Source organism: Notolepis coatsorum, assembly GCF_963971535.1.
Source record: "Notolepis coatsorum genome assembly, chromosome: 4".
NCBI classification, from domain to species: Eukaryota; Metazoa; Chordata; class Actinopteri; order Aulopiformes; family Paralepididae; genus Notolepis; species Notolepis coatsorum.
The window spans coordinates 31,757,810-31,770,813 of record NC_140168.1 but is presented as its reverse complement, the minus strand read 5'-3'; the positions used below and the strand labels follow the sequence as shown (position 1 = coordinate 31,770,813).

Sequence of the window (13,004 nt, the reverse complement as noted above, 5' to 3'; positions counted from 1 at the left end):
TTGCTTGGGTAAATAAGCAACATTAATTAAACCCAAAAAGGCTCCATTCCATGACACTGAAAGCTGAAAAGCGTCTCTCTCTCTCTCTCTCTCTCTCTCTCTCTCTCTCTCTCTCACACACACGATAGAGATGGTTTCAAAGTGATAACATTAAAGGACTCAAGCTTTATTTCCCTTTGCAGTGTTTGCTAATGCAATTTGACAGGAAATACATTTGGGTCCGAACTGTTCGCCCTATAGCAACATCATTCCAGTGAAGCCGTCTCTATAGGCCCAGTGTGGAAAGATAAAAGAGGCATGTTGACTGGGCCTGCTGTATCTGTTCCACTGTCCCTACGACCAGAGAGAGCTACTCATCTTCTGCAATACTGAGGGAGAGAAACAGAGAGGTTGATATACACCCCACTGGACAGTTGGCTGCTCATTTCGCTTCCCTATACTTTAAAAACCAGCCAATTGTACCAGAGTTCTTCTATTATATCCACCTTGCACGCACGCACACACAAATGCGTGACACACAAACACACACAAAAATGCGTGTGACACACACACACACACCATCCAAGTAGCTCTCCTCCCCATTATCGGGAGCGAGCCTCGCTCGCGCGCAACCAACCAACCAACCCTCTCCCTCGGTCCTCCCTCCCTCTCCTCTCCTCCCCCTCCCTCCCCCTCCCTCTCCCTCTCCTCCCCCTCCCTCCCTCCCTAGGGCGGAAATGTGTCCATTTTTTCTCAGTTGGATTAGAGCGGCTGGAGGAGCAGCCTGAACCAAAAACAACGTGCCCATGAGACAGGACAAGCGCGCAGAGGAGCGCACACCTTATGTTTATGTTTATATCGCCGAGGAGGGAAGAAGAAGAAGAAGAACGGAACGCGGAGGAGGACTTCTTCTAAATAGAAGACCGATCTGGTCGTTGTTGTAGAGACCTGGTGGGTTTCCGTTCCGACGAGGGTGGTGTGCTCTCATGCTACTGGAGGACTCGGGGGGCTCGGCGTGCCTTGGAGCCTCCGGAGAGGCGCGTTGTGTGGAAAAGCCCCGCCGTGCATTCCTCCGCTCGGAGAGAGAGACCGAGAGAGAGAGAGAGAGAGAGAGAGAACTGGAAAGTGGCCGCTTTCATGCACCGGAGGAGTGGTAATAAACTTGCACATGCATGCATGTCAATAGAGACTTGTTAGATCGTGTTAATTATTGGTTCCAAACCAACCCAAAGGCTCGGTTCATTTTACGCAAAAGGGATCCCGAGCTATAGGGCATCATACGCGATGATGATGATGATGATGATGATGATACTATCGCGTCGCTTATGATGAGCAAATGCTTTGATGAATAATTTAAGGTTTTTTTTTGGTCCTAGTATAGTGCTGCTACCACCGGCCGCTGGCTGTGGTTGACTCCGATGGTTGACTAGAGGAGCAAAACAACAACGGACTCTAATAAATTGTAACAAGATAAATTGGGACATTATTATTATTATTATTATTATTGGTACTCGGTGCCTGGGCCCGTTTTCTGCGCGGAGCACCGTAGTCATGTTGGGGGAGGAGAGACGGAGCTTACAGGTCCCGTAGGCACAGCACCACAATTTAATAATAAGGATTATTCTTATGAATCTGCCCCCCCCCCCCGTCGGAACAACCAGTGAACACGTTTTTCGTAGAGACGCACTATCATCGCATGGCATGGTTTTGCGCATTCTCATGAAGTTGTTTCTTATTTGCACGCCTTATACAACTGAATCTGTACGAGATCTTTTGCAGAGAGACTGAATATCAAATGTTTACCTCCGAAATATAGCTTGGCCACCTTTTTCCACGACACCTGACTCGTTGTTTTTGAAAAAGTCAGGCCTCTCTACCTCTTTATTTCAGTTCAGTGTTATATCTGCAAGTCAATGAGGACCATTTCCACTGTAGTGCTGATTTCATCCATCTACCTCAAACACCAGCTTATTATTTCCCACAACAACGCAAGACAAACCCAACGTGTGTCTCAAACGATGAACCCCTCAACTTCACAGCAGCTTGTTATGTTGTAGCCTAAATCGAGTCGGTATTGGCTGCAGATGGCTTCGTTTCCAGACTCAGACCTGCAGACGTGCCCCCTCTGCAAAGAGCTCTGCGGCTCCTCCGCGCCGATCTCCTCCAACTCGTCCACCTCCTCTCCTTCCTCCCACACCTCGTCCTCCTCCAGTCAGACCTCCAGGAGGCTCCACGTGCTGCCCTGCCTGCACGCCTTCTGCAGGCAGTGCATCGAGGGCCAGCGGAGCCCCGGCGACCCGCTGAAGCTGCGGTGCCCCACCTGCGACCAGAAGGTGTCCATCTCCGAGGCGGGCGTGGACTCGCTGCCCTCCTCCAACTTCCTCTTCAGCAACCTGCTGGACGTGGTGGTGACGAGCTCCGAGCAGGAGCAGAACAAGAACGGCCACCACCACCAACACCACCACCACCGCGGCCTGGTCGGAGGCGGGGTCTCGGCGGGCTTCCCCCACTCCCACGGCGGCCTGCTGCGGCCGCACCACACGCCCGGGGAGCCCCAGTGCAGCTCGTGCGACGACGAGAACCCGGCCAGCTCCCACTGCCTGGACTGCCAGGACTACCTGTGCGACAACTGCGTGCGCGCCCACCAGCGTGTGCGGCTGACCAAGGACCACTTCATCGAGCGGCTGGCGGACAGCCTCCACCTGGGCGGCCGCGTCAACAACAGCAACAGCAACAGCAACTCCAGTCAGCCCGGCGGCGTGGCCGTGTCTCTGGCCCAGTCGCTGCAGAACAACTTCGCCCTGCTCTCCCTCTTCCAGGACCGAATGAGCTTCTGCCAACACCATGACAGCGAGGTGAGTTCATGGCACTCTAGATGGAAAGGCATGCGTGCGCGCACACACACACACACACACACACACACACACACACACACACACACACACACACACACACACACACACACACACACACACACACACACACACACACACACACAGAGTATACAGACAGAGTATACAGAATATAACCATAGTCACTTGTGATCATGACTGATCAGTAAATATTACAGAATATTTATATTGTAACATGCATGTGTATTATTGGTATATATGCCACACCCACATATACTATATATACTATCTACAGACTTTGCACTGTCTCATACTAAATCTTTTTTTAAGTACACACACACACACACACACACACACACACACACACACACACACACACACACACACACACACAGTCTGAAGGTTGTGGCCTTTCCTATAGTGCCAGCCGATTTTAGTGGCAGCTACTAGCTAGCCTTGCCCTACTGACCCCACAGGCCCGACAGTGTCAGTGGCCTAATAGCATTATTTGAGTTGTGTAACCCGCACATACTGTATACATATATGTAATGTAAATCCGGATTTGTTTGGGCAGTCTGAGAGTTGTATGTTGAGTTGTTGTTTTGTGGAGGACATCTTCAGTTTTGCAGGATTTTTGGAGAAAGCATGGCACTTGAGACAAAACGCACTATCCTATATAATTGTATATGAATTCCTCTTGTTTCTTTGTTTACATACATTGCTTACAGCTTGTGTTATATTACGTTTTATTGTATTTTCTTTGTCTTGTGGCCATCTTGGTCTATATGTTATTTGTCAAGTATACTATTATATACTTATTGTTTATGTGTCTTGTAAGCCCATATGGGCTGGGCATACACCTGTATGTAACACGGAAAAAAAAAAAACACATCAAATCAAAATATACACATACACACTCGCATGCACACACACACACACACACACACAGTTTTATAGTCTAATAGCATTATGTGTGTAGTATAGAACCGTACTGGGGGCCATATGGCCTTAAGTTCAAAGGGAGATGAGTGGCTCTTCACCTAGTTCCCCAGAGAGGACCAGGCACGTGTGCTGAGCTGGATTTACACACACACACACACACACACACACACACACACACACACACACACACACACACACACACACACACACACACACACACACACACACACACACACAGAGTCTGGTTAATCTGTACCACACCATCCATGCAGGGCAGAGAGAGAGAGGCCCCTCCAGTAACAGCCCACATGTTTCTCTGACTGTTGGAAGTCCTAGCCGTGGAGGTATTCTGGAGGTCCTGTATTCCTGTGATAGTGGGGGAAGAGCGTTGGTCGGAGCGTCACGGCCCTGGGCCCTTTTGTCCGTGTCTCTTTTGTCCCGTGTGATCCGAGCAGGAAAGCCACAAAGGCCATTAGGACAGGAACCCAAAGTTTTCCCTGGTCTGGTCATTATGGTCTGGAGAAGTAGCAAATGGCTTTTAGTAGGAGCCTTGGAATGTCTCCCTTCCAACACTCCTGCTTCCTATTCAGACTGATCACGGAGGGCCCCGTTCTCCGTTAAATAGACAACTCTATTTAAATTGGAATGAATGGGATAAAAATGCATAATTAGAAGGCCTGGCAAAATGTCCGCCATCTATTAGGCCACTCTAGTGAGTAGGGGTGGGGGGGGGGGAATCGATACATAGTAGTATCGCGATGCTTTGCGTGGCGATACTGTATCGATACAGGGACGCCAAGTATCGATATTTAATTATTCATAAAAAATATTATAAGGAAGTTGCATTGTTCATTTCAATACCTGTAATAGTACAGTAGTCCACACACACACACGCATGTGCATTCAGTTAAGTTGGAATATGACTGTAATACAAACAGTTCAGTTTGTCAGGTACATGCAACACAGATTACAGTGTTTACATCTGTCTGCTTGAGAAAATACCATGTTCTGCAATGAAAATGATTGAAGTGAGATGAACAGACTGAACTTTCTTTTATTAGATAAAACATGTTGACAAAGTTTTACTTTGCAGTTGAAAAAAGGTAATAAATCGCAATATATCGCAATATTAATATCGTAATACTCAGCATATCGCAATATATTTAGTATCGCAATACTATCGTATCGTGACTCAAGTATCGTGATCGTATCGTGAGGCCTCTGGTGATTGCCAGGCATAACAAAAAATATTGTTTGGTTCCTGTTGGTTGTCAGTTAAGGCCATGGGTAGGTAGGGAATTTATTTTATTGAATTTTTTCCCACGGCAACTATGGATAGGGAATTTCTTTATTTAATTAAAATGTTCACAACAACATGGATGCATGTACTCTGCCAGCATGTTTAATATCCATAATACTAAAGGTTTGACTAAGATTTGTATGAAACTTTATTGTAAAAAAAAGAAAAAATATGCAGATATTCTTTTTTTAATTTTTTTTATATGTATTTTTTAAACTCATAAAATAAATTGGGTCGCACCTAAATCGGCAGGGTCGGACGGCAACCGGAACCAAACTATTATTTTTGTTAGGCCCCACCCCTACTAGTGAGTCGGACGCTTGGCGCGCTGTCTGTTTTCAACAAGACTTAAATATCTCCCGACATGTGTAGGGCCATTTGGCCACTGCTCATGCACACTGACTAAATTTAAGCTAGCTCCTGGAAAATGGGAGTGTGCACATTCCTATTCTACTTCCTGTTTCTGGGAACCGGACCCTGGCTTCAATTTACAGGTACTTTGGCTTTTCTCTCCAGGTCCCGTCTACTTTTGGTGGGAAATAAAGGCGCCACTGTGTTGTATTTGGCCTGTAGTTAAAACGGTCGGCAGGATGCTCGCATAGCTTGAAGCGTTTGTTTTGGTAGTGCGTCCGGTAGGGGTGGACGGTATAAACGGTATACGGTATAAACGGTATTAATTTGCTCTACGGTATGGATTTTGACTATACCGTTTAACCGGTAGAGCAGCTCTAAAATAGCAATGACGTCATGTAACCACAGCGCGACTATTTCAATCGCATTTGCCCCTAAAAATAGATAGAATTAGTCATAGATAATAGATATGTGCAAACTGGAAAAAGTTATTTAGGAGGCTTCGCGCAGTGGGCGTGTCAACACGCAATTGTCATTTCATAATAAACACATATCACCGCGGCGCACAGCAAGTTTCAATTTCAGTTCCTGGCATTTTTAACCAGTGGAGAAAGGTAAGATATTTCCCTATCGTTTTTCTTATATGAATTATTCTACGTTAATAAAACATACCTGGTGATCAACTACAGTTTGCTGTAAACATTAGATATGTGTGTAGTGTTATGATAACGACGGCAGCAGCGGGAGCCGGGAGGAAGGCGTGCAGCAGTGGATTTGCGAATAGCATGCAGCTGCAGAGCCGCAGAGCCAGTGGCTCTTTCAGGTCTGGTCACAGGCCCGTCAAACAGCGCCCCCCCACCCTTGCGCCGTCTCTAAGCATTTTGTGTGTCAATTTGTTGACACATGTGTCAATTTGTTGACACATGTGTCAATTTGTTGACACAATTGTCAATTCTTAAAGCTGAGGATGAGTGGCACCTTTGTCTCAATTCTTATTCAATTCAATTCGCTCTGCAGCTACATATGCTTCTAGCAAAATCCAGCCCCGCTGTTTGCAATGGGAGCAGGAGTCTCGACTCGGGACTTATTTTATTTGGAATATAATGACTTTATACGCAAAAGTAGCCTAGTTTTAAGTTAAAATATTATAAATCTACATGCCTTGAGGATGTCATTCTTTATATAGCCTGCCTATCAGGCAAAAAAAATTATTCTAACAGAAACACTGATACCGTGATATATACCGTTACCGTCTATGCTTCAAATTATACCGTGATATACATTTTAGACCATACCGTCCACCCCTAGCGTCCGGTTATGTCAAGCAATTGCTTTCCAACACTGGCTGCCATCAACCATTTTGTGCTATGTCGAAAAGTTCTGTTTGATCCATCTTCAGTCCTGTCCCTTCAGTCTTCCCCTCTGGTATTTCTCTATTCAGCGGTATAGGACCTTTCCCTACCTGGACGTTTAATATTACACTTATGAATCTCTCTGTGACCTAACGCTTAACCCTTTCACTGCCACACGACGGCGACCGTCGGTAGTGTGATAGTAAAGGGTTAACCTGCTGTTGTGTGGCAGTGAAAGGGTTAACCTTCTGTGTGTTGTCGCAGTGAAAGGGTTAACAGTTTGGTAGTGCGGCAGTGAAAGGGTTATAAGAGGTGGTTATTACTATTTCTGGGACTTGATGGTCTTCGGCATGACTTACGTCTGTTTGTTTTGTCCTGACGCTGTAGGCTGTGACCAAATGCTGCCAGTTTCAATTGAGTTTAAATTACGACTGTGGCTTTCGGCAATCGATCACGAAAACTAGAGATGTTCCGATACCATTTTTTTTTTTTTCCTTCCCGATCCGATTCCGATACCTAAGCTTTGGGTATCGGCCGATACCGATACTGATCCGATACCAGTGCATACATTTATAAAAAAAAAAAATTATATAAATTATATATATATATTTTTTTTATATACAGAATACAGATACTGTTTTATATATACTGTTTTTAGTAATAACTAGAAAGTAATGCTATTTATTCAACAACAGGTGATTGTATAGATTAGTATTAGTATCATTAATCAATGAGTATGGGGCTGCGGCACTGCAGATATACCCTACTCCAATGATCCGCACGGACGTTAGACAGTGTTGCACTCGCTACCCAGTCTGTTAGTAGCAGAGGCTCTGGCTAGTATTAACGTTCATGTTGTGATTTTCGATGCAAAATAAATATTCAACATTCTCTTTTGAGACTCCGCCTCAGACTCTTATCCTTTGGCACTTGGAACTTGCTGTACTTTGCTTGCAGGTCTGCAGCCATTATTGCTGGATTATGAATAGCACCAACCTTAGCCACGGTACCGTTATCATGCTAAGCTAGCTGACCTAGCTCGTCTTCCCCGCATTGCCATTTGATAACGTTAGTCAGCTAGTATTCTGACTAAAGTATTCTGTACTTCTGTATGACAACTATTAAAGAAACTTGAAACTAACGCTAGTCAGTAGCTACTTGACTTAAATATGATTCACCGTGGGTGCATTATTGTTGATAGACGGACAGTGTCAGGTCCTGGAGAAAGGACAGGCGATCGTCTGATTTGATGTAACGTTAAAGCGGATGTTGTTCCAACTAGCTAGCTTTTCAGCTAATGCTATCATAACACCAGCAAGCAAAACACATCCCGTACGAGCTTCCCGTCACACCACACTGTCGGGGACAATGGAATTTAAGAAAGTGTATCTGCTGTTAAAATGACAAACGGCATCACACTTTAAAACACGTTAATTTTATAATCCTCACTCCGCAGGAGATAAATGACGTCATGGGATCGGAGGCTAGAATTTACGTGTACTCGCCGATACCAGCATTTTAGGCAGTATCGGTGGCATTTCCGATACTGGTATCGGTATCGGAACAACTCTAACGAAAACGAAATCATTTAGATAAAACTAGTATTATTGTGCCGCATTCCGCCTTGCTCTCCTTTTTGCCCTGTGTTGTAAATGCAGCGCACCCTTCCTTTTATAGCGGTGCACTCCGCTGCCAGCCCAAACAGTAGTTTCAGCTTGTGTTGAGGGGGAGGAGTTTTGAAACGTTGTTGCTAACTTGTAGAAGAAGACAGAAAGGCAGCCTTTGGTTGAGAAGAAGGGCAAAACGAATTCAGTCGTCATGATATTCTGGAATCGATGAGTAATCGTGTTTAATAATCGTGATTTCAATATCAATCAAAATATTTGTGATTATGATTTTTTTACCTAAACAGCCCTAACCTCCTGTTTATTAGCCAGTTAGTTGTTTTCCCCAAAAAAGAGGCGCGGCGACCACCTCACAGCTCTGATGACACTATGCCGGTCTGATGAAGTTGGTCTGTATGAAGGGGGGCATGCTACTGCTAAACATGACAACTTCATGGAGGAGGTCATAATTTGTGAGGGTAGGTGTACCCCCCCCCCCCAACCAAGCCAGTAACTGTGCAGGGCTTTGCCACAGAATGACCAGTGTTAACATTCTATACACTAATCTGTGTGAAGTACTAATTTCAAACACCCATTTTCAATTTCCACCACCGTTTTTTCCAAAGGGTCTGAGGCCCACCCCCCAACCCAACCCCCGCTGCTCCCCATTGCCAGTAAATAGGAGGGTTGACTTTTCCAGTAAGGGCTCTGTTTCCCAGTAATGCCTCACTCACTCACTCACTGACTGACTGACTGTGCTCCAGCCCCGGGGGAGGGAATGACACAGGAGAAGGCTAGCTTTTCTTTACCTGTGAGCATTGAGCAGGCCACGTCATTGTCTGGTGATGTGTGGACGCACTGTATCAACCAGCCATGGCGTGTACACAAACAGATGGTTATGATATACCACAGCCTGCTCGTGCACGCGCACCCAGTTGTTCTGGTGGATAGGCCAGCGTTGGTCTAACTAGCTCTCTTCTTAGGAAGTTTTCATGTTTAGCAATAGCATGTCCCCTCCCCCTCCCTTTCATATAGGCTAGTTCCTTATGACCCAGTTTCTCCACCTTCGCTCCAATAGAGCCGTCTTCCGACTGGGCACGGGGCGTGACTTGTGAGTCATCGATTACTCAAGTACTCGCCTTTTCAACTGAACTGGAGTGGTTTTTGAAGGGACTCTTTTTTTTTTTCTTATATAAAGTATTTATAATTTTTAAAATTTGGTTACCAAGTACATCCGCTAAAAATGCAATTTTTTTACCCCCGCTGAAACGGAAATCCCGCGAGGCGTGACTTGTTGCAGAAAGCCTCAGAGAGGAGTAAAGTTACTTTTTGGAGTCGTTGGAATGCAGCTAGCTAAAACTGATAAAAACACATTCGCGTTTGTGCATTTCCAAATTGTGCCAACAACACGTTGCCCACTTTGTGTAGTGCTCATAGACTATTGATATGGACACGCTGAAATTGTGGCTAGCTAACTGTTAACTGTGCTACAATTAACACACAATCTGCATTTCCATTACTGGAGAGACTCGCTGCAGACCGAGTCGATGTAATGTCATTGTTACAAATGGTAACTGACTGTTTTGACTGACGATAAACGTCAGTCGCTGTGCATTGTTATTGCTGCCGCCATGCTCTTTAAGATGCATTCTAAAAATAGATTTGCATACATAAGATAAGATACTCCTTTATTGATCCCCTTGGGGAAATTCAGGATGGGTACGGCAGGGTTTCCGTTAGAATTTTTTTTTGCAGGTCTGAGTGTCCGGTAGATTTCAATCTACCGGACAAATGGGATAAATTCCGGTCAGAGTTTATTGAGCTTAAAAACAATTGATAGGCCTATATAAAGAATGACATCATCAAGGCATTTATAATATTTTAACTTAAAACTAGGCTACTTTTGCGTATATACAGTCATTCATATATTCCAAATAAAATAAGTCCCTCGAGACTTCGTGCTGCTGCCGACTTGAGGTGTCGGTGGGCAGTCTGCCCGACCTTAATAAACAGCAGTCTGTTATAATCACATTTTTATGAGCTAACAAATTCCATTATATTGGACATTTGTATTAATTATATCAAGCGAAGAACTGAGAAATTTGGCAGAGAGAGACGGCAACATTATCGTGGGTTTGCGCCGTGATGTATATCTCCACCTCCCAACGACTTGGTGCTGCTCATAATGTCCGGTGAAAATAATTCCCTCTAAGCACAATTTGATTATTTGAATTGTATTAAAATAGGCTAAAATTAAATAGCCTATGCGATGAACGAAACAATCATTACATTTGTCGTTGCTTCACCAAGCAGCCGGTCTAATAATGACATCCTGTTGTCGGCGCGAGCTGGCTGCTGATATATTTACGTGAAGCATGGAGCAGGCAGAGCAGAGCAGCGGTGTCAGCAGCGCCCCCACCCAACAGCTGAATTGCCAATGGCTGAATTGGAGTACTGCACCCTGCCAAGCCATGCTTCTCGCAAATATATCAGCAGCCAGCTCGCGCTGACAACAGGATGTCATTATTAGACCGGCTGCTTGGTGAAGCAACGCCAAATGTAATGATTGTTTCGTTAATCGCATAGGCTATTTAATTTTAGCCTATTTTAATACAATTCAAATAATCTAATTGTGTTTAGAGGGAATTATTTTCACCGGACATTATGACCGGAGAGATTAAATATGTCGGACTTCAACAGATTTTGCCGGTCAAATACCGGTAATTACCGGCTAACGGAAACGCTGCGCGATCGCTCCTCGAGTAATTAATGCTCATACTCTATCTGGGAAACCATTACTCATGCCCATCCCTACTTCCGACTAAAGAAATTCTTCGCCAGCTAATCGAGTTGATTTCACAGACAAATCTGTATAATTGTGTTTCCCCACTCGCAGTCACGCTGAAGGACATCTTTAGACCGAGTGCTTACCAGAGACGCGCTCGTCATTCGTCAGGGAATAACTTGCGCGGTGTGGAAAAGAGGCGTACAAAATGACTAATCGACTAACAAAAGTCTTTGTCGATTGAGACCATCGACCGATTAAGCGACTTAAGAGGGGACGGCCCCGCACTCCATTCGATGAAGATTGTTGTTTGTCACGCTAAAGATTTCCATCCGATTTTGCTCCAATTAGGCCATCGTAAAAAATAGACAAAGTCCCATTTCATAATTTCTTCTTGGAGACGGAACTTGCCTGGAGCGTTAATCTATAAAACAATAGGTGTCTCGTCTAAATTGGCTTCGCACAAGGGGAATATATGACTTTGTGACTTGTAAATGCCGTTAGTCAATAGCCACCAAAGCCCCTCGCGCCCCCTAGTCCAGACCGGTCCCCTCGTCTATAGCCCTATGAGGGGGGTATAGGAGCTGCGTCCTGTGGAGGACTGAAGGGGTTTACTGTGACAAAACAGCATTTCACACACAGCACTCCCAAGTGGCATCGGGGATATCCTCGAAATGATATGCCCTTTTCAGTGCTGTGTCGCTAGAGTAATGGCAGAATCGAGGCTTGTTGTCTTTATTTTATTCAGCATGTAAGCAAACTACAAGACCCAATATAAAACAGTTTGGGAAAATCGAGACCTCCATGGTCATCAAATAGAAAACGTAGAAAAAACATAATAAACCCTTTTTTTTTTTTTATAGTATCCAATGCCCTCCCTCCTTCTAGTGTTGTGATTCACTGTTTGTCTCTGCATGGGTTTTGTTACCCTGAGACGCCCGGCGACTAGTTCAGAATGTGTGTGACCGTCACGATACAAACACAAGGTGAAGCAAGCACCACCCACCACCCACGGTGTGCTGGAGATGAAAGCCAAGACGGCGTGTCAACTATCACATTTCCAAACATGTATTACACACACACCCCCAATTAAGGGGACGCGTGTGAGTCTTTAAGAGCTGCGTTTTCCAAGAGCAGGGGTCTCAGACCCGGTACTGTTATGTAATTCTTTCGAGGAATTCTTCTCGATGGAGCGCTTCAGCTGGTCGGAGGAACTGTTTGTACTGCTGGCTGACGCTCTAATGACGGCTCGGCTCCTCTGAAACAGAGGTGCTCGTCGTCTGCATACATGAACAGCACATTTTTAAGCATAGCTAGCGTTAACCTTTTCCAAGTCGAGTGTAAAAGTATTGAGAGGTTTTCCTTTTTTAAGTTGAGATGATATTTAATTCTTTAATTTAATAATTAAAGCCCCGGCGTCTTCTACACCGGGGGAAATAATTGTTCTATTCAGAACAAGGCTGGGAGGTATACCGAAATATAAAAGGATACTTTCATGGATTCATACAAAGGTGTCTATTTTTACTATACCTTTAAATCAACGATGGATACAAATTGTAAGATTATATATTTTTTTTCTTTAATCTAAAAACCTTCCCCCGCTGCAGTGTTATAAAAGATTTACTTACTTACTTAGGCCTTTAAATTCCCAAAGGAACACAGGCCGTCGACGAAGCTCCTCCAACCTTATAAAGATTTGGGGGATCAAAATTAGATGAAAATATACCCCTTTGAATGAAAAAGCACCATCACAATGTCAAGAAAAAACAGATGTAAAATCACACTGTACTTTGCACTGAAAAAAACAAACTAACAAATGCCATCAAATATTGTTATACT

At 44.6% G+C, this 13,004-nt stretch overlaps 1 protein-coding gene across 1 annotated transcript in view; it reads left to right on the top strand.

Annotated features, from left to right (window-relative positions):
• Positions 1-2,063: 2,063 nt before the first annotated feature.
• LOC311226955 (E3 ubiquitin-protein ligase TRIM71-like) overlaps positions 2,064-13,004 on the top strand; it is a gene marked incomplete at both ends in the record, with an annotated part of 79,613 nt that continues 68,672 nt past the window's right edge. The window contains one exon of the mRNA XM_084312423.1: positions 2,064-2,834. Coding sequence (XP_084168549.1) covers positions 2,064-2,834 — 771 coding nt within the window. The remainder of the gene's footprint in view (positions 2,835-13,004) is intronic.